This window comes from Salmo salar, chromosome ssa04, assembly GCF_905237065.1.
Source record: "Salmo salar chromosome ssa04, Ssal_v3.1, whole genome shotgun sequence".
Taxonomy (NCBI): Eukaryota; Metazoa; Chordata; class Actinopteri; order Salmoniformes; family Salmonidae; genus Salmo; species Salmo salar.
In genome coordinates this window covers 42,526,961-42,547,888 of record NC_059445.1, presented here as the reverse complement: position 1 = coordinate 42,547,888, position 20,928 = coordinate 42,526,961, and the positions used below count along the sequence as shown (strand labels likewise).

Here is a 20,928-nt window from a genome sequence, read left to right as displayed (position 1 = left end):
AAAAGTGATGGTCAAATTTAATGTACACCTTTTTACTCTACAGCGCTCTTATTGGTTCCTAGAGACGGGAATCTTGCTTATGACGTGAGAAAGTACTCACGCAACACCTACGCAAACATTATTTCCATAATTGATTCAAAGTATGATGATTAATCAATCATGACTCAAAATGAATTGAAACAAAGTTATTACTTAGAATACTGACACTTTATATAACATACTTTACAGAGATTATTAATTGTAACATAATTATTATAATTTAAATTGCAGGATTAAAGTGTGCAAAGGGAAAACAAGAGAAATACAAATAATTGAGATCACATGTCCTTGAATTTAAATTGCAGAATTAAGTGTGCAAATTGAGATCACATGTCTTTGAAGGCAGGAGGCCCAACTCTGCTTTACATCCGTTTATGAGTTTGATTTTTTAAATTCAATTCATATTACCATATGATAATGTTCGTAATTACTAATCAAATTAATATAGATGCACCCCACCCAAACATCATTCATAATAACATTCATAGTAACCTCAATCCCCCTCCTGACCCACATTTACATCATGGGAATCAAGCGTATCAAAAGCCCTCTTTGTCCAATCTTCAATGTTCAGTTAACTTCAAGACATTTTTTAGGTTTTAACCTGTTACACACTCTTCAATTTCACCATCACAATTCAACCAATGTGACCTCTGGCCTTTAACCTCTCTCACAGATGACCTCAATGACGCTCTGCTCCATGGGAGTGGGGTCCAGGCAGCGGTGGGCAGTGCTGCCCACTATCTCGTCGAGTAGGAAGTGGACCAGGTTTTCATCGGAGACGAAGCGCCACAGATACATCTGCAGGTAGTTGCAGTCCACCTGGATCTGCTGCAGGCCGTAACGACCAAAGGTACGCAGGCGGACACACTCCAGGAACGTCTTCAGACTGATCTTTATGATCCCTGTCAACACAGAGACCTGAGAGAGGAGATTAAGACTGTCAAATTGGGGGGTGTAAGAGACAGTCTCTATGCAAAGGGGTCTCCAACATTTCTAGCATGAAAGCTACTTTAAAAAAATGCTACTCATTTTTTTTTTGTTAGCTTTCAAATAGGCACATTCTTCTCTTCTCCTCTACCCTGCAACTCTTCACCTGGTCCTTGTTGTAAAATAGATCTGTTTTCTGGTAAAATAATGGTTAATAAACACCCCTAAGGGGCCCCATAAAATGATCTATTGTATTTCCCGAAATTGAGTTCTATGTTTTATTTTCCCTGGTTTTAGATTTTTTCCCCCTTTTTTTTTATACTCTCAATATTACAATTATTTATAGAGAAACAATGAAAATGGATGTTCTGAGTCCATGTCAATTCTCAAATCACATCCGAAGACCAATTTTAAGGTATGAATTTTATTTTAATAACAATGTTTGATTTGAGTGTAATTCCCCTTTAATTGTGCATTTCATTGCTCAGTCTAGCAATGTTTCTGTTAGGCCTACTGCTGCAACATGTCATGGCCGAGTTTGCAAAAACAATGGCCACCCAATTGATACAAATAATTATGATATCTGTCAGGTAAGCCTACTTTGCCATCAACGACCTTCTCAAATGTTATCATTACTAGCATCGCTAACAGGCTACTTACGGAGTGAGCATAGACAAATGCGCGCACCAAACAGACAGAAATGCAATATTGCTGGAAATTAATTGGCAGATAGTGTTACATTTGGATTTTAAAGCCAAGAAGCGCTAAACAGGGGTGGGATAATGTCAACGTTGCTTTGATTGGATTGTAGCCAGGAGCTTTATGTTTATGACAGTTTGCGATGGAACACCTGAAAAAAATTGCCTGTAGTTTTAGAATTGCTTTGCAACCTACTCATAGGTGGGCAACAAGCTACCGGTTGAAGACCCCTACTCTAGGCCCTAAGCTACCAGAGCTCTGTGATCCCTCCCTACCCACCTTGTTAAACTCCACAAGACTGAAAATGTCGATCCGCTCAGAAAAGAGCTTGTGTATATTACTCAGGAGATTGGTATCCATAGCAGCACTGCAGGGAGACAAAAACCATTCATAAGCCATTAGGAAAGATAGCCATCATACTAACAGACTGATCCTGCCTCTGCTAAACATCCACACATTGTGATGCAGTGTTAATGTATTATGTTGTTATGAAAGGGTTGTGTGGTAGGCAACTGTAGTTCTGGTACCTGGGTGTGTAGCTGGGGGCGTAGCGGGTTTGCTGCCTAGAGCCGCTGTAGACAGAGAAGGTCCTTTTGCTGGAGTCACTGCTGTGGGCTTTCCTCACCCCCTCCTCATAGAGAAGACCCACCTGTAGGGAAACACAAGGAGAGACAGATCAGGGGAGGGAGTAAAGCGCTTTAGATTCCTAGCACTGATGATTGATTTGTCCACTCACATTTATACAGTGATTACAGATTTCCTACATTCCAAAGGGTTTTATAGAGATAACGGACATTACCTGCACATCAATAGAGGTGGTGTCCTCCACCACTCTCTTCATCACAGCACGGACGTTCCGTGGCTCGATAGTGTTGACCCAGTCTCGTGTCTCCACACTCTTTCTCAGCATCTGGGATATGATCAGGCCCTGAACCTGTCCACAACAAGAGAGAAGGGGTCAGCATTGAAATAGAAGGAATAGGCCTCAAATGGCCAGTCACAGCAATAGTAATTTGTTGGTAAAGTGGGAAAATGTGTACTTCAGAAAGTATTCCTACCCCTTGACTTATTCCACATTTTGTTGTGTTACAGCCTGAATTCAAAATTGATTAAATATATGTTTTTTCTCACCCATCTACACACAATACCCCATAATGAAGTCAAAACGTGTTTTCAGATATTTTCAGAAGTATTCACACCCCTGAGTCAATACATGTTAGAATCACCTTAGACAGCGATTACAGCTGTGAGTCTTTCTGGGTAAGTCTCTAAGAGCTTTGACACCTGGATTGTACAATATTTACAAATTATTTTCAAAATTCTTCAACCTCAAATTGGTTGTTGATCATTGCTACACAACCATTTTCAGGTTTTGCCATAGATTTTCAAGCAGATTTAAATCATAACTGCAACTCGGCCATTCAGGAACATTCACTGTCTTCTTGGTAAGCAACTCCAGTGTCGATTTGCCCTTGTGTTTTAGGTTATTGTCTTGCTGAAAGGTGAATTAATCTCCCAGTGTCTGGTGGAAAGCAGACTGAACCAGGTTTTAGTCTAGGATTTTGCCTGTGCTTAGCTCCATTACATTTATTTTTTTATCCTGAAAACCTCCCCAGTCCTTACGATTGCAAGCATACCCATATCATGATGCAGCCAACACCACCATGCGTGAAAATATGGAGAGTGGTACTGAGTAATGTGTTGTATCTGCCCAAAACATAACTTTGTATTCTGGACAAAAAGTTAATTGCTTTTTGTTGTTGAAAACAGGATGCATGTTTTGGAATAGTTTTATTCTGTACAGAACTTCTTTTCACTATGTCAATTAGGTTAGTATTGTAGAGTAACTACAATGTTCTCCTACCACAGCCCTTAAACTCTGTAACTGTTTTAAAGTCACCATTGGCCTCATGTTCAAATCCCTGTGCGGTTTCCTTCCTCTCTTGCAACTGAGTTAGGAAGGACGCCTGTATCTTTGTAGTGACTGGGTGTATTGATACATCATCCAAAGTGTAATTAATAACTTCACCATGCTCAAAGGGATATTCAATGTCTGCTTTTTATTTTTAACAATAGATGCCCTTCTTTGCAAGGCATTGGAAAACCTCCCTGATCTTTATGGTTGAATCTGTGTTTGAAATTCACTGCTCAACTGAGGGACCTTGTAAGTGCGGGGCACAGAGATAAGGTAGTCATTCAAAAATCATATTAAACACTATTATTGCACACAGAATAAGTCCATGCAGCTTATTATGTGACTTGTTAAGAAAATGTTTACTCCTGAACTTATTTAGGCTTACCATAATAAATGTGTTGAATACTTATTGACTTAACATTTTTACATGTTAGTCATTTAGCAGACGCGTTTATCCAGAGCGACCTACAGTAGTGAGTGCATACATTTTCATACTGGTCCCCGGTGGGAATCGAACCCACAACCCTGGTGTTGCAAGTGCCATGCTCTACTGAGCTACATATTTCAGCTTTTCATTTTTAATGAATTAGTAAAAATGTCAAACATAATTCCACTTTGACATTATACGGTATTGTATGCAGGCCCGTGACCAAAAAAAATCTCAATGTAATCCATTTTAAATTCCAGCTGTAACAAAACGTGGAAAAAGTCAAGGGGTGTGAATACTTTCAGAAGGCACTTTACCTTGACATAATGGTTCAGTAGCTTCTGTGCTGCCTCTCTGGCCTCTCCACATAAAGCTGCGACTGCAGTTACAGGAGTGTGATGCTGTGAACACGAGAGAAACAACAGGATATAACAGCATGTGATAAACATTTCTCATGACTAAAGAGGACCTATTAATTGGACAGATATTCTTACATTCCCATCAACAGCATTGAAGAAGTGTTCAGAGTACCATTGGCATATTTACCTGCACGAGGAACTGCTCGTCTGTGAGGGTGAGGATGTAGGTGATGGTGGAGGTTTCATAGTCCAGGCAGAGGCGTGACAGCAGCAGTAGGAGGGCAGGGGGTGTAGAGCCGCCCCTGTCTCCCGCACTCTCACAGAACTGACGTGAGGACTGGCACACAAACTTAATGAAGTTAACCACCAGGCTCTCACGCACACCCTGGCTGCAAAACTCCCCCTGAAATAGAGAGGTGAAAGAGAGTTGTCAATGACATAAATAACCAAATTCAGAAAATAAGGCATATTATCATAGCAACTCACAAACTGAGGGACACAAATAACCCACAAAAGCATCAGTATTAATCTCACCTTGAAGTAAGGCTTATTGGAGAAGGTGATGTCCTTTGCGGTGAAGAGGTGCACTGATGCCAGTACTGACTTGATCTGATTGAGAATGGAGGCAGACAGAGAGGAGAGGAGCTCTGGCAGGCTGGCGGGAGCATCTTTCCCAGTGGCTGGTCCCGCCAGATGAGAGCCACCTCCAGCTGAGCTTCCACCCAGCCGAGGGGCTGCTAGGGCCTGCCTCACGTCTCTCAGGCTGTCCAGATAGAAGCTCTGCAGGGCTTCCAGGTACTGCTTGATCCTCTCCCTGGCTGCTCGCACCACAATCTCAGTCCCTTGGCTGGGCACAGCAGACCCAGGCAGCAGTTTGGTCACGGCCTGGAGCCTGCGGTGGAAACGGTCCAGAGCACGAACCAGGAGAGAGTTGTCACCAACACTTTTCTCCTCCTGTATCCTCCTCTCCACCAGCGAGAAGTAGCAGGTGGCCAGGGAATCCACGAAAGCATGCAGCTTGCCAATAGCCATATGGGGGATGTTTTTGGAGGCCAGATTACCCTCTTGTGGACGGTTGACAAACAACTCTTGGTACGAGGCAATGACCAAGCAAAGGCTGCTGACGAATTCATTGCAACCTCTGTCTATGAATTCCAGAATATCAGTCCTTGAGCTGGGAGAGAGGAAGGGATTGCCTGGAGAGGTGGGGTCAGTGGGAGATCCAGCAGTGGGTGCAGCTGACAGTCTGCGGGCAGGGCCAATGGAGGGATCTATCACTGCTGTGGGTCCAGAGGACAATGGTGGTCTTAGCTCCGCCTCCAGTCCTCGGAGGATTGCTTCCAGTCGTGACTGGGCGTGGCTCAGGAACTTGTCACAGAGTTCCTCTGCTGGCTCATCCAGCTGCAGCAGAAGCTCCACACACTCTGAAAGATCCTTCGCACTCGAACCTCCATCTCTGCAAACACAGTCAACACCAAGCAGAGGTAAGGCATCCATGCAGAGGCATAATGTATTATTACTATAGAATATGAACTAGAAATGAAAATTCAAAGAACATTGTTTTGCAACCATACTAATCTCAGTTAACACAGAACTAAAGTCTCAGGTAATTGGTCAGCTTCTCCATTAAGTTCTGGGTCCATACATGCTAAGAGAAGAAATCAAGAAACGCTAGAAGGAGCGGAACCGGAACGAGGATCTCCACCCTTTCTCTTTGCAATTTAGGGGCCGAATGTCCCCTCCCCTTCTGAAATTCAAATGATGCGAACACCTGCAAAAATCATGATTTGTCCAAATCGCCAGTGAGGAAAAACCAAACACCTGATCAACTGCATCAAATTCAGACCCGACAGATTCTCTCGGTTTGCACGCCGCATCTTTCCACAAGTGACTACTTCTCCTACCTGAACTTCTGCCTAAGCTCCTGTGCCAGCTTGTCCATGATGGCATGACAGTCATCCTGGATGCCCCTGAAGGAGGGCATGTGGCTGTACTGCTGCAGCACACAGTGGGCACGACGATGGGAGCTCACCGCCTGGGAATAAGCCTGCAGCTCCAGACACTTATTCAGCCTGGCAGGCAGCTCAAACAGGAACTGCAGCTTTCTAAGGAGAGTGTGGACTCCTGGGTGGGGGAGTGAGAGAGGAAAAGTTTGAACAAGTAATCTGACAATGATAGGTATATGACCAACAAATTAGATTTGTTATTTCGTTTTCATTCCAGGCGATGGAGGCGTGTCACCACAGGCTTCATTACGAACCTGACAGTTTGGTTATCTGTGCATGCTGGTCCTGAAGAGTCCCACTGATGTGTGCACTGAACTCTGTGATAGCAGCCATGTTAGTAGAGAGACAGTCCATTTCGTCCTCCATCTTCTTAAAATCATTCTTCATTTTTCTGATTGTGTCTAGTGGGAGGAGATGAGGGCATTCACTCCTTCATTAATCACATAGTATGTATACTGATTAGTGAGTGACGCAAACATGATCTAATGTAATAACATGATATCCAATGCATTGCATACACTGTCCCCTATTTGCTTACCTGTGGCAGAGATGAACTTGTTGTAGTTGTCATACACCAATGTCTGCATGTCACTGTCCAAGGAGCGGATCTGCCTCACCATGCAGCTCTCCTGGTCCATCAGCTCTCCAAGGGAACATTCTTTCCTAAGCTGCAGCCACCAATGACATAAAGGTCAGTTTTGAAGAGAAGACAACTAACAGACATCACTGAGCGACTGTACGGACTGACACCAATGCCAGATAAGCAGTTGGCATTGGCTCTTGTATAGAAAATAATCGTTTGCCTCTGGATTTCATTTGTCTTATGTTCAATGAATAGCCAACTATGTGTCGCATCCAGACACAGAAATCGGATTTTACCTTATTGAGATAAACCTCAGGATCGAAATGCGTGCCGTTTATATCGCAAGGATTCGTCGACTCTGCTTGATCCACGGTCTTTCCTTCCTCGTTCAACCCATAATAGAGCTTCAACATACCGTGTACTCGACGCTTCCGCGCTGGGTCGGAGTCAGGTGGTGTGGTGGCCGTAGCACAAATATCCCCGTCCATTTAGACTGAATACCAGCGAAATTGTTATGAATTGCAGGACAGACCAATGAACAGATAAATGTAACCGACAACCACTAAAGCAAACAGAGAAGTTACCGTACATGTCCGGATGAGAAGCCCATGATGGAGAAACGAGCCAGTAGGTGGCAGCAATGACTCAAAGAACACAAAATCAAGGAACGGAGGATCTGATATACAAAACAATTTATTGATCAAATATGGACAAAAAAAACTTCGATACTAAGGTTTAAAACACAGTTATAACAAATCTTATAGTTTTGTCAAAACAGTACAAAGCTGAATAAAAAACGTATTGTGGGTTTAACTAAACCTACAGTCAGTCACTGGTTAAGTTTGGTAGTGCACATTATATAAATTACAAAGGAAAGAAAACAGTGAAGTTACATGGTTCGATATATTTTAGTCTCTACGGCTGCGTTTACACAGGCAGCCCAATTCTGATATGTTGCCCAATTATAGGCAAGATAGCTTATCTGATTAATAGGTTTTTTTGACCAATCAGATAAGCCATCTTGCCTATAATTGGGAAAAATATCAGAATTGTGCTGCCTGTGTAAACGCAGCCAATGTACACACAGAGGTAAAGTAAATGTATAGCAAACAGAGCAGATTATGTTTGACAAACAAGCCTACACGTTTACCAGGTCAGTCTCTCAATGGCCAAATTAATACTGAAAGAATAAAGGCACTTGGTATTTTAATCCAGACTATTGCTTCCTTTGAGTGTGAGAAAGACAGGAACAGGAGAGACAGTGTAAGAGAGTCAAAAAAATATTAGTCCAAGTTATTACTCCAATAATAATAATACAAATAATGACCAAAGGTAAAAACTTTACAGTATTTCTGATGTATCAATAGTGCATGTCTAAGATATTGAATGTTGTGCATGTACAGCAAGTGAGTACACTACAATCTTTTTAAAAAGGAATACCACATCCATAGATCGCGTGCCTTAAGAATTATGAATCTGAACATTTTGTTGTCTTTGCATCCACGTTCGCATAATTGACAATATCAGTTAAAACATAGTGGAAACCACATTCTTCAGCTTATGAACACTTAATTGCATCAGAGATATACAGTAGAATCGCTCCTCTCATACTGAAGAGGCCAGCAGGGAAACTGTCATCAGGAAACACATCCTCTTGCTGAATGGTCAGCTAAGTGGGTGAGACTAAATTGACTTTTCTGACGTGCAAACCGACTAGCCAAATCTAAAACTGACCCTTACCTTAACCCAGACCCTAACCCACATTTAACCAATTCTAAAAATAAATATCGGTTTACACGTCAGAAAATTCCCTTTAGTCGCTCCCCTCCCAAGTCAAGCTGCCCTTGCATGGTGTACAATATAAACAATAACAGTACTAGAAAGCCTTGTCATTTGTGGGAGGGGGATGCAGATAAAGTCCATGATAACCATGGGACTCGAATCTGAGTGTTTAGCATGGAGCGGCATAGACTTCCACAAGATACACGTTTGTTTTGGTACAAAGACTGAGGTTTGAACAAGATAGTTGCAGAGCCTCCAATATCGCCCTCCTTTCAGATAATTCAATCCCCCCGTGTTGTTTGGTTTCCAAGAGCGTAGCATACATTTCAATGAATGATACACTACATGACCAAAAGTATATGGACACCTGCTTGTCAAAACTCTCATTCCAAAATCATGGGCAGCTATAAAAGCTTCCACTCTTCTGGGAAGGCTTTCCACTAGATGTTGGAACATTGCTGCGAGGACTTGCTTCCATTCAGCCACAAGAGCATTAGTGAGGTTGGGCACTGATGTTGGGCGATTTATTTGTAATTTTCTTTTAAAGGGAAAGGAATGCATTCATCTGAAATGTGTCTTCCGCAGTTAACCCAACCCCTCTGAATCAGAGGTGCGGGGGGCTGCCATAATCGACATCTACGTCTTCGGCGCCCAGGGGGAACAGTGGGTTAACTGCCTTGCTCAGGGGCAGCATGACAGATTTTTACCTTGTCAGCTCGGGGATTCGGCCCAGCAACCTTCCGGTTACCGGCCCAACGTTCTAACCACTAGGCCACCTGCCGCCACTCCAATTCGGCCTGGCTCACAGTCGGTGTTCCAATTCATCCCAAAGGTGTTCGATGGGGTTGAGGTCAGGGCTCTGTTCAGGCCTGTCAAGTTCTTCCACAACGATCTCGACAAACCATTTCTGTATGGAACTCGCTTTGTGCATGGGGGCATTGTCATGCTTTAACAGGAAAGGGCCTTCCCCAAACTGTTGCCACAATGTTGGAAGCACAGAATCGTCTAGAATGTAACTGTATGCTATAGCGTAAAGAACTAAGAGGCCTAGCCCAAACCATGAAAAACAGCCCCAGACCATTATTCCTCCTCCATTAAACTTGACGGTTGGCATTATGCATTTGGGAAGGTAGCGTTCTCCGGGCATCCTCCAAACTGAGAATCGTCTGTCGGACTGCCAGATAGTGAAGCGTGATTCATCACTCCAGAGAACGCATTTCCACTGAGTCCAATGGTGGCGAGCTTCACACCACTCCAGCCGACCCTTAACACTACGCATGGTGATCTTAGGCTCCACGGAAACCCATTTAACCAAGGTCCCGACCAACAGTTCTTGTGCTGACGTTGCTTCCAGAGGCAGTTTGGAACTTGGTATTGAGTGGTGCAACCGATGACAGGTTATTTTTACACGCTACATGCTTCAGTGGTCCCGTTCTGTGAGCTTGTGTAGCCTACAACTTCGCGGCTGAGCTGTTGTTGCTCCTAGGCGTTTCCACTTCATAATAACAGCACTTACAGTTGACCAGGGCAGTTCTAGCAGGGTAGAAATTTGACAAACTGACTTGTTGGAAAGGTGGCATCCTGTGACGGTGCCACATTGAAAGTCACGGAGCTCTCCAGTAAGGCCAATCGACTGGCAATGTTTTTCTTTGGAGATTGCATGGCTGTGTGCTCGATTTTATATACCTGTCAGCAACTGGTGTGGTTGAAATACCCGAATCCACTAATATGAAGGGGTGTCCACATACTTTTGTATATATAGTGTACATAGTCATTGCACATAAACTCCATCTGAAGGAGAACTATAATAAAGGTCCCCTATCACAAGGGTAAAAGCTAAAAGGTGGCGCTACTGTCAATGTTACCACTACTCATCAACAGTTTCATATTAAACTCCAACTTCTACCAAATAGGTAGCTGGTTCAACTTGACCAGTGAAGCAATGCCACTCAACGTCACTTTCCAGCACCTAAAGAACGTAACTTCATATACACAACATTTATTCACACTTAAATCCTACTCTTGGTCCGTAGTATTTTTGCAATCAAGAAGATAAACCTCTCCAACTCCCTATATATCTTTTTGTCTCAATCTCAACTTGCATGTTCAGTTTTGGTCTCCAGTTACCATAGAGCCTAGATCACAGATGGAGGTTCAACCTTGCTCCACCTGTACTGATGAGTATGTGGGTGGCTGTGCCTGCCTGGTGAAAAAGGAAGCAGCTCTCTTTGGCTTCAAGCGTTTGATTTCTTTACCTGCCCGGAGGACAACAAATACATTTAACAGTTAGTTTTACAACCTAACCTGATTATCAAATGAAGCTTATATGGATGGTTAATACTGACGAAATGAATGACATGCACGATGGCCTCTCCCCAGACTCACCGTTGTCCACGTAGCTGATGGTGTTCAGCGTATGGACCCGACTGCACACCACACTGCTCTGCCTGCGCAGTTTCCCTCGCCGACCGCCCCTTCCTCTGTCACTGTTCCCTGCCTGTCCAGCAGGCTGATGGGATAGACTGACATCACTGTCCGTTTCCGTCGCCGTCGCTGCCCCTCCTTCGGCTGCAGACTGTAGCTCCACACAGAACTCAATAAGGCCGCTCATAAGCTCTGCCTAGAGAAACGAGGGAAGAAAGAACAGTAGCAACTCTGATCACTTCAATGGCATCTATGACCACCTTCTAATGAATGTTTATTTTGAATACATGTTTTATTTATTTTTTAAAAAGGTAGGTAGGTTTAGGTTTCATTACTTGTTTTGAATAGATCTTCAGTAACTTGTTGACAGGGGTGCCGGCCTCCTCCCCATCGAATTCAAGCCACAGGATGTGCGAGTCCCCTTCCCCCTCGGGGTAGCTGTGGTCCCAAGACAACTCACTGAAACGCAGTCCCAGGAGCACATGCTGTCATGGAGTAGGAATGCACCGGAGAAAACAAGGAAGAAAAGTAGAGGGTTGGGTATTCAGTGAAGTCTTTTTGCATAGATAAAGGACACCTCTGGTTCATACAAATCCGCATCTTACTCAATCACACACAGTAAAATAGGTCATATTCTGCTAGTAACGTAGAGGAGTTATCAATTATTTAACCTTTATTTAACAAGGCAAGTCAGTTAAGAACAAATTCTTATTTACAATGACGGCATACCCCGGCCAAACCTGGACGACGCTGGGCCAATTGCGCGCTGCCCTTTGGGACTCCCAATCACATAAATGGAATCAATCACGGCCAGATGTGACACAGCCACTCACAGCTTGACATTCCAGGTCTCACCTTCTCTTTGATGTCCATTACATACACCCCCTCCAGACTGATCCCCACATTGACAGCTTTCCGTCCTGCTCTATGAAGAATCCCCTGAGCTGGCTTGTCAATCTCCCCCGAGAAGAAAGCACACCTGGCCAGACAAGAAACAAACATGATGCAAGAGACGCGTGAAGAAGATCCAAACTGTGAATGTGTTCCATGCAGTTAAGTTGAGGCCATTCGTTTTGCTTGTTCCTTACCCATAGTAAGGCAGAGAGTGGCATGTGCTGAGGTACTGGCGTAGATGCTGAGTGGGCTCCGGGGGGGTACTGCCTAAGGTGCTAATCTTGCGATACTCCTCCAACAGGTTGTGCTCCAGCCCTGCCTGACGGCCCCCTTTCCCCCTCAAGGTAGAAAACAGCCCCCCACCTCCCCCTGATACATGTGCAGGCAGGAAGGATATCAGCTTCTTCTCTCTGAGGGAGTTGGGAGAGGAGAAGCAATAGTCTGGGTATGCAGCCAGGTATTGGGAAAATTATTTTGTGTTATACTCTTAAAAATAATACACAACGTCACCAACAGGCAGACGTTCAGATGCCAGGCATAGTTTACCTTAAAGCAGCAGTGGCTTTCTGGTCGTCCAGACCTACTCCCAGTTCCATAGCAAAAGACAGTGCTCCCAAACCCGTCCAGGTTTCAGGGTCACAGGGGAAGCGGCCAGCGAGGATGTTAACCCGTGCCTCGTCGTAAAGTAGTCTCAAAACCCCCTCGTCTTCAATCTGGAGGGAAATAGCATGCAATGAAATGTGGAATATAGGAGGAGCCAAACACAGATAGGGGCATTCATCAATTCTTGTAACTCTTGAGGGACAAACATAACCTTTTGTTTGAGGGCTGGTGCTAAAGTGCTCTGAGGTATGTGTCTACAACCAGGAATGTATAATCTATCCATTTGACACAACAATACAACTTGACTGATATATTTTTTCCCCCATGTTAAGTTTAAGGAGAAAACAGAACAAGCAGTGCCTGCAGCTCTTTAGACTTGGGATGAAACACATTCCTTCTGTACTGCAAGCATGGCTCATCTGGAAAAAAAAGGAAAGTAGGGCATGAGGAGGGTATTACAGAACATTTTTATATAATGGCAGATGTACGGCTTAGGATTAGTGACGTTGGGTCAGTGGTAACATGAGGTCAGGTTGACAAAGCAATAGGAATTCAGCAGTGGGGATGAAAACAATCGAACAGATGTGAGACAAAAATGTTCATCTGCCAAAAATACAGAAACAAATAGAAAAGATTACAGAAACACACAAGCTCATCCCTACACATAGACAGTCTCACCTTGGGATATGTCCTCCTCTGAGGCCTCGGTGAAGCGATACAGCAGGTCCTGCCACTGGCGACACAGTTTGTAAGGCTGATGCTTCGGCTTTAACTGCAGTTCTGAGAGAGGAGGAAAAGGCAGGGAGTAGACAACGATGTGATAATTAATGAAAAGGATGATGAAAAGCATTCTCATGGCATAACAAAGAAAGGAATTTGGCATGACAAAGCATGCTAATCGATAGCACCATATCCACAAGCCGTATACTTGGCCTACAGTCATTTCGCTGTAGTGCTCCTTTCCCTATTTTACAAACAATGCTAGTCTTTCAGCAAGACAGTAGTTCAAAAGAGAAGCATTCAAACTGTCAAATGTTCCTCTTATGGCCCAACGGCTCTCTTCAATCGCCACCAATACATGATACAATGAACCAGACCAGCCTCAGACAACACTATTCCTTTGTAATACATATCTGCCTTTCTCCCCCTGATCAAATTAAGAAACTGTCAAATGAATGGCCAAGTTGCTTATATTAAAATAACAGCATGTGCCGCACAGTTGTTAGAGGGCTAGGGGAGGAGGAGGGGGGAGGTGCATACAGAGAGAGAGAGCGGTCATTACCGAGCAGAGGAGAGCAGAGCCAGAAGGCAAAGGCATCCATTGCAGAATCAGGAATGTGGAGAGCCTCCCGGACACTGCGGCCTAGCTCCTGGACACTCACACAGGCAACCCCCTCCACACACAGGTGTACCGCACTGTCACCCACCAGGTACACAAGCACATCTTGAGCTGTAGGAGAACAAACACAGGGAGGACAGTTGCCATAATAATCTAATGCAAAACAAGAAACATATTGCAAGCCACGACGATGTCATGAGCTTACATGACTCCGTTTGACATATACACAGGGCTATTAAACACCATGTTCCAAATAAGAAAACACACAGAGGGACAAAAATGTTATATTGTAAACACCAGACAAAGAAAAAAGGGAACTGACCGCGGGTGACAGAGGATGCCACACTTCCTCTCTGTGAGCTCCCCTCCGATGGTTCTGGAGGAAAGCCCCCACACTCATCTACTTCCATCTGTGTGAGACACACAAATCAATACGAGTTTTTCGAAAAATGTATGTTATCCACTAGCAAATTCACTGTGACATAGCTAGCTAGCCACCTCCGTAAGTAACGTTAACAATAGCTGTTGTGATGGTGGGGATCGATACAGTTGTTCTCCGTCTTCTTTTTAAATAGTGAGCCAATTTGTTTTCAGCAGTTTTATTCCCTGACTGATGATAACTCGTTTTCTCATGGGTCTCGCTTGTCCCTCTGCAGCATACACATAGTGAGCAATATTTGGAACATCGAATCGCAATACATATCTAATTTATCTATGGAATATATATCGTATCGTGAGGTCCCTTACAATTCCCTGTCCTAGTTATCTATAATTATGTTTAACATCAAGGCTTTGATTTTCTAGTTCTTGTTAAGTCGTAAGAGTTTTTACTGAAACGACATTTCACATCTAAGTTAGCTGGTGTCCTGCCAACAAACTGTAGACAGCTCAATTACGAATATTATGCTAACGTTAGCTACTAGCTAGCTAGTTACCAAGAAAGAAGACAGCGGTGGGCTAATCCAGTGAGATGACATTCAATTACCTTCTTTTACTGAAAATGTAGAATTGACAGTCCACAAGATAATATTTAAAAAAATCCGTAAGAGAATATATTTTGTCAAAACAACAACTTCAACAGTTTACCAGCACACTGACAACTGTCTGTACTAATGTACTGCGCCCTTTGTGCTTCTTCTTCTTCTGTGGGTTTTATGGCAGACTACAATCCAAAAATGTGTATTACCGCAACCAAGTGGACGGGGTTGAAAAAACCAAGGTCAAAATAAAACCCATACGTGATAGGGAGAACTAACTTAATCCACCCAAATAAAACAATTTAAAAAAAACACATTGACAAAACCAAACCCCCAAAACTCCCACTTCTTCCTTGCTTCAAAACTCCATGACCTGTGAGGGTGTTACGGCTTGTGACAATACTCCACGCAACTACTCCGCTGAGAAGGGGGCGGTGTTGCAATCTACTGCAGAGATAGCCTGCTGTCTTACTATCCAGGTCTGTACCCAAACAATTCGAGCATCTACTTTTAAAAATCCACATTTCCAGAAACAAGTCTCTCACCATTGCCGCTTGCTATAGACCACCCTCTGCCCCCAGCTGTGCCCTGGACACCATATGTGAATTGATTGCCCCCCATCTATCTTCAGAGCTCGTGCTGCTAGGTGACCTAAACTGGGACATGCTTAACACCCCGGCCATCCTACAATCTAAGCGTGATGCCCTCAATCTCACACAAATTATCAATGAACCCACCAGGTACAACCCCAAATCCGTAAACACGGGCACCCTCATAGATATCATCCTAACCAACTTGCCCTCCAAATACACCTCTGCTGTCTTCAACCAAGATCTCAGCGATCACTGCCTCATTGCCTGCATCCGTAATGCGTCTGTGGTCAAGCGACCACCCCTCATCACTGTCAAACGCTCCCTAAAACACTTCAGCGAGCAGGCCTTTCTAATCGACCTGGCCCGGTTATCCTGGAAGGATATTGACCTCATTCCGTCAGTAGAGAATGCCTGGTTATTCTTTAAAAGTGCCTTCCTCACCATTTTAAATAAGCATGCCCCGTTCCAAAAAATGTAGAACCAGGAACAGATATAGCCCTTGGTTCTCTCCAGACCTGACTGCCCTTGACCAGCACAAAAACATCCTGTGGCGTTCTGCATTAGCATCGAACAGCCCCCGTGATATGCAACTTTCAGGGAAGTTAGGAACAAATATACACAGGCAGTTAGGAAAGCTAAGGCTAGCTTTTTCAAGCAGAAATCTGCATCCTGTAGCACAAACTCAAAACATCCTGGGACACTGTAAAGTTCATGGAGAATAAGAGCACCTCCTCCCAGCTGCCCACTGTACTGAGGCTAGAAAACAGTGTTACCACCGATGAATCCACTATAATTGAGAATTTCAATAAGCATTTTTCTACGGCTGGCCATGCTTTCCACCTGGCTACCCCTACCCCGATCAACAGCCCTCCACCCCCACAGCAACTCGCCCAAGCCTCCCCCACTTCTCCTTCACCCAAATCCAGATAGCTGATGTTCTGAAAGAGCTGCAAAATCTGGACCCCTACAAATCAGCCGGGCTAGACAATCTGGACCCTCTCTTTCTAAAATTATCTGCCGAAATTATTGCAACCCCTATTACTAGAATGTTCAACCTCTCTTTTGTGTTGTCTGAGATTCACACAAATTGGAAAGCTGCCGTGGTCATCCCCCTCTTCAAAGGGGGAGACACTCTAGACCCAAATTGCTACAGACCTATATCTATTCTACCCTGCCTTTCTAAGGTCTTCGAAAGCCAAGTTAACAAACAGATTACCGACCATTTCGAATCCCACCGTACCCTCTCCGCTATGCAATCTGGTTTCAGAGCTGGTCATGGGTGCACCTCAGCCACGCTCAAGGTCCTAAACGACATCATAACCGCCATCGATAAGAGACATTACTGTGCAGCCGTATTCATCAACCTAGCTAAGGCTTTCGACTCCGTCAATCACAACATTCTTATTGGCAGACTCAACAGCCTTGGCTTCTCAAAGGATTGCCTCGCCTGGTTCACCAACTACTTCTCTGATAGAGTTCAGTGTGTCAAATCGGAGGGCCTATTGTCCGGACCTCTGGCAGTCTCTATGGTGGTGCCACAGGGTTTAATTCTCGGGCCGACTCTCTTCTCTGTATACATCAATGACGTCGATCTTGCTGCTGGTATTTCTTTGATCCACCTCTACGCAGACGACACCATTCTGTATACCTCTGGCCCCTCTTTGGACACTGTGTTAACTAATCCCCAGACGAGCTTCAATGCCATACAACTCTCCTTCCGTGGCCTCCAACTGCTCTTAAATGCAAGTAAAACTAAATGCATGCTCTTCAACCGATCGCTGCCCGCACCTGCCCGCCCGTCCAGCATCACTACTCTGGAAGGTTCTGAATATGTAACTACAAATACCTAGGTGTCTGGTTAGACTGTAAACTCTCCTTCCAGACTCACATTAAACATCTCCAATCCAAAATTAAATCTAGAATCGGCTTTCTATTTCGCAAAACAAAGCATCCTTCACTCATGCTGTCAAACATACCCCTCGTAAAACTGACCATCCTACCGATTCTTGACTTCGGCGATGTAATTTACAAAATAGCCTCCAACACTCTACTCAACAAATTGGATACAGTCTATCACAGTGCCATCCGTTTTGTCACCAAAGCCCCATATACTACCCATAACTGCGACCTGTACGCTCTCGTTGGCTGGCCCTCGCTTCATACTCGTCGCCAAACCCACTGGCTCCAGGTCATCTACAAGTCTCTGCTAGGTAAAGCCCCGCCTTATCTCAGCTCACTGATCACCATAGCAGCACCCACCCGTAGCACGCACTCCAGCAGGTATATCTCACTTGTCACCCCCAAAGCCAATTCTTCCTTTGGCAGCAGAGAACTGTAAGGAGAGGCGGCCAATGACTCGAACGAACTGCAAAAATCACTAAAGCTGGAGACTCTTACCTTCCTCACTAGCTTTAAGCACCAGCTGTCAGAGCAGCTCACAGATCACTGCACCTGTACATAGCCCATCTGTAAATAGCCCATCCAATCTACCTCATCCCCATACTGTACTCTTCTTGCACATTCATCTTCTGCACATTCTAAGATTCCAGTGTTTAATTGCTATATTGTAATTACTTCGCCACCATGGCCTATTTATTGCTTTACCTCCCTTATCCTACCTCATTTGCACATGCTGTATATAGACTGTTCTAATGTATTATTGATTGTATGTTTGTTTATTCCATATGTAACTCTGTGTTGTTGTATGTGTCAAACTGCTTTGCTTTATCTTGGCCAGGCCGCAGTTGCAAATGAGAACTTATTCTCAACTAGCCTACCTGGTTAAATAAAGGTGAAATTTAAAAAAATACATAAAATAAATAAGTCTTTCAGTCCCAGGAACCATTCCACAGCATCCACAATATCTATTTTACTTGACTTCGTCTCCACCAGTTCAATCAATCACCATAGCTATAAAGGCCACAAAGCCCACCTTCTTAAACTTTAAAATATCTGGATCCTGCTGTTGAACCGCAACCCCTGCAGCCTTCAGTGAAGCCCAATCCACCACCATGGACTCCTTAGGAGCACAATTCGAACTCTTAACACTTTTAACAGCCGCTGCATATGAAATGCTCTGGAGAGCCCTGACTTTGGCCACATCATTCTCTTTTGCCCTTGTTGGGCATTCCAAAAACTTGGCTTCATGGTTCCCACTACATTGCAACATATCACATTTTCATCACTTTTAAAACACATATGATCTCTTCCACAACTTGGACATCTCGGCTTCTCCCTTCTGAAAACACTTGAAACATGTCCAAAAGCTTTACAGTGATCACACTCCATTGGTCTTTGAACAAATGCTCTAACTCTGTAGTTGCCCTCACCGCTGTAAAGCAGGCAATAATAACTAAGTACTTCTGGGTCTTGGATTTTGGGAATCCTTCAGAATAACATTCGCTATGTCTGTCCTGTTAAATGAAAAATTCTGGTAAAAATGATAGTGCACAATTATCAACATATTTTATACTAGTTATCATAGAAATAATCATTAAAAGGATTTATATGAGATGTTTTTTTTTCAAGCATAAATGGTTAACTGTTTCTTGTGTGTGTACTCCTATCATTTACTGCAACGTACACAATTTTCTGTATGTTGTGTCGCAGTACAAGGGTCCATTCTACTCAGGAGCAGTTTTAGTTTCCAAGTCCACAGAGTTTACACCCAGAGGAGCGTTGCTGCTCATTTAGTGGCCCTTAAAGAGTGACCAATCAGCTTAAAAGGATACTTAGAGATTTTGACAATGAGGCCCTTAATGTATCATTTACTCATGTTATAATGCGTGTTACCTGTGATTTCTGTCCTTTGGTGGGCAGATTTCATAATTTAACTTACTCAGCACATTTACATAAACGGTGGCTTTGATCACAGTTTTCAGGTTTAGGTTGCTTGATGTATGCCGTCATTGTAAATAAGAATTTATTCTTAACTGACTTGCCTAGTTAAATAAAGCTTAAATAAAAAATATTCATAGGTACAGAAGCTAGCAGCACAAGCATATACTGTTGTGAAAATCTCTTTTCACCCACCATCAACACCAACAATCTCTGCAATCTTCCTCCATGCCATTGACCTTATGATTTTGTCTCTGTATTTTAACAAAGCAAAATCAAGACAGTCAGAACAATGTTTCATGAACCGAATATCTTCAAGCAAACATCCGCTCCTCACCTGATCGGTTAACGGCAGCCACGTGCAATTTGCATAAAGTAGAGCAGTGCTGAACTTTTTCAGTTTGCTCCCATAGCACGGTTCGAGCTGCTCACCTTCCCACAACCTCCTGCACATTACTGTTTTCTCGTTGAAAATGAACGGGGTGGAACTTTGTCTGGCGAATTCGGAAGTAGTGAAAACACTACATAACGCAACAACAACAAAAAGTTTGCTGCTCCGCAAACAACTCCATCTACGCATGTAAACACACCTTAAAAAACCCGCCAGTCTTCTAAAAGCCTATCCCTGGGATAGTTTTATTTTTCAGCTGGACAACTAGACACATTTTCCTGCCAAAGACACACCAGAATGGCTTTCCAAGAGGTGTTGAGCGTTCTTGAGTGGTCTAGTTGCAGTTTGAATATTGCTGCTCATCAATGATTCCCAACCAAATGTACAGCACTTGAGCAATTTTGACAAAAACAATGGATATGTTGCAGTAAGAGTTCTGCAAAGTTGGTAGAATCTTAATCAAAATGATTTACAGCTGTAATGGTTGTCAAAGGTGCTAACACCACGCATTAACTCTGGGGTGTGAAGACATTTTTTTATATTCTTTTGTACGTTTTCTATCATTTTTCTTTCACTTTGAAAATGTGGAGTATGTTGTGTAGATCAGTAGGGGGAAAAAAACAAAAAAACTGCAAGGGGTACGGGAAGTAGGGGTGCTGTAGCACCCAAAAAAAAAAAAGATTAATACAAGAAAATATTTTTTTCAACAAAAGTAGTGCACTGGCCCTTTACTAGTATTAGCGGACCGATGTAGAGGTCTGTAGGGCGGGCAAAAACATTTATTCAGCATATCTGCTTTGGCAAAAAAAGGTTGTATAATTATCTTGTAGGATTCAATAGTTGGAATTGAAAGAGTTGTTGCCTTGTCCCTTTCTCTGTGACTGTCATTCTAATTGAATCCAGTAACAACAAAACCCTGTCCTCAAACATTTACATCCAAAGGTGCAAAGTTATGGGCAAAGACAAAATGTTCTTGATCAAATAACATGGAAATTAATTGACCATCCTTACAAACCACTTAATGTACATTACTGTATTGTACATAGGCCGGTCATCTAAGTTCATACCTGTAGACTTTCCGTCACCATGAATAGAAAAACAATGACCAATATAATTGAGTACATTGAGAT

General features: G+C 43.4%; 2 protein-coding genes across 4 annotated transcripts; both read right to left on the bottom strand.

The window, feature by feature from the left end:
• Window positions 1-188: 188 nt before the first annotated feature.
• LOC106603134 (vacuolar protein sorting-associated protein 51 homolog) lies at window positions 189-7,584 on the bottom strand. 2 transcript variants are annotated; one of them, XM_014196413.2, is made up of 11 exons: window positions 7,255-7,584; window positions 6,914-7,043; window positions 6,630-6,776; window positions 6,274-6,493; window positions 4,904-5,825; window positions 4,557-4,772; window positions 4,328-4,411; window positions 2,468-2,602; window positions 2,196-2,317; window positions 1,948-2,035; window positions 189-960 (listed from the first exon to the last, which is right to left on the bottom strand). In XM_014196413.2, the coding sequence occupies exons 1-11, from the start codon at window positions 7,444-7,446 to the stop codon at window positions 700-702; spliced, it is 2,517 nt and encodes an 838-aa protein (XP_014051888.2). In that variant the 5' UTR covers window positions 7,447-7,584; the 3' UTR covers window positions 189-699. The 2 variants fall into 2 exon arrangements, with proteins under 2 accessions (XP_014051888.2, XP_045572906.1); XM_045716950.1 differs by having other exon boundaries at window positions 7,374-7,578.
• Window positions 7,585-7,633: 49 nt separating this feature from the next.
• On the bottom strand, window positions 7,634-19,876 carry LOC106603133 (FERM domain-containing protein 8). 2 transcript variants are annotated; one of them, XM_014196411.2, is made up of 11 exons: window positions 19,745-19,876; window positions 14,323-14,410; window positions 13,944-14,111; window positions 13,340-13,441; window positions 13,022-13,080; window positions 12,605-12,771; window positions 12,253-12,468; window positions 12,020-12,143; window positions 11,500-11,649; window positions 11,126-11,360; window positions 7,634-10,995 (listed from the first exon to the last, which is right to left on the bottom strand). In XM_014196411.2, exons 1-11 carry the CDS (start codon window positions 19,859-19,861, stop codon window positions 10,895-10,897), a joined length of 1,527 nt encoding a protein of 508 aa, XP_014051886.2. In that variant the 5' UTR covers window positions 19,862-19,876; the 3' UTR covers window positions 7,634-10,894. The 2 variants fall into 2 exon arrangements, with proteins under 2 accessions (XP_014051886.2, XP_014051887.1); XM_014196412.2 differs by lacking the exon at window positions 19,745-19,876 and adding an exon at window positions 14,986-15,160.
• Between the last annotated feature and the right edge of the window lie 1,052 nt (window positions 19,877-20,928).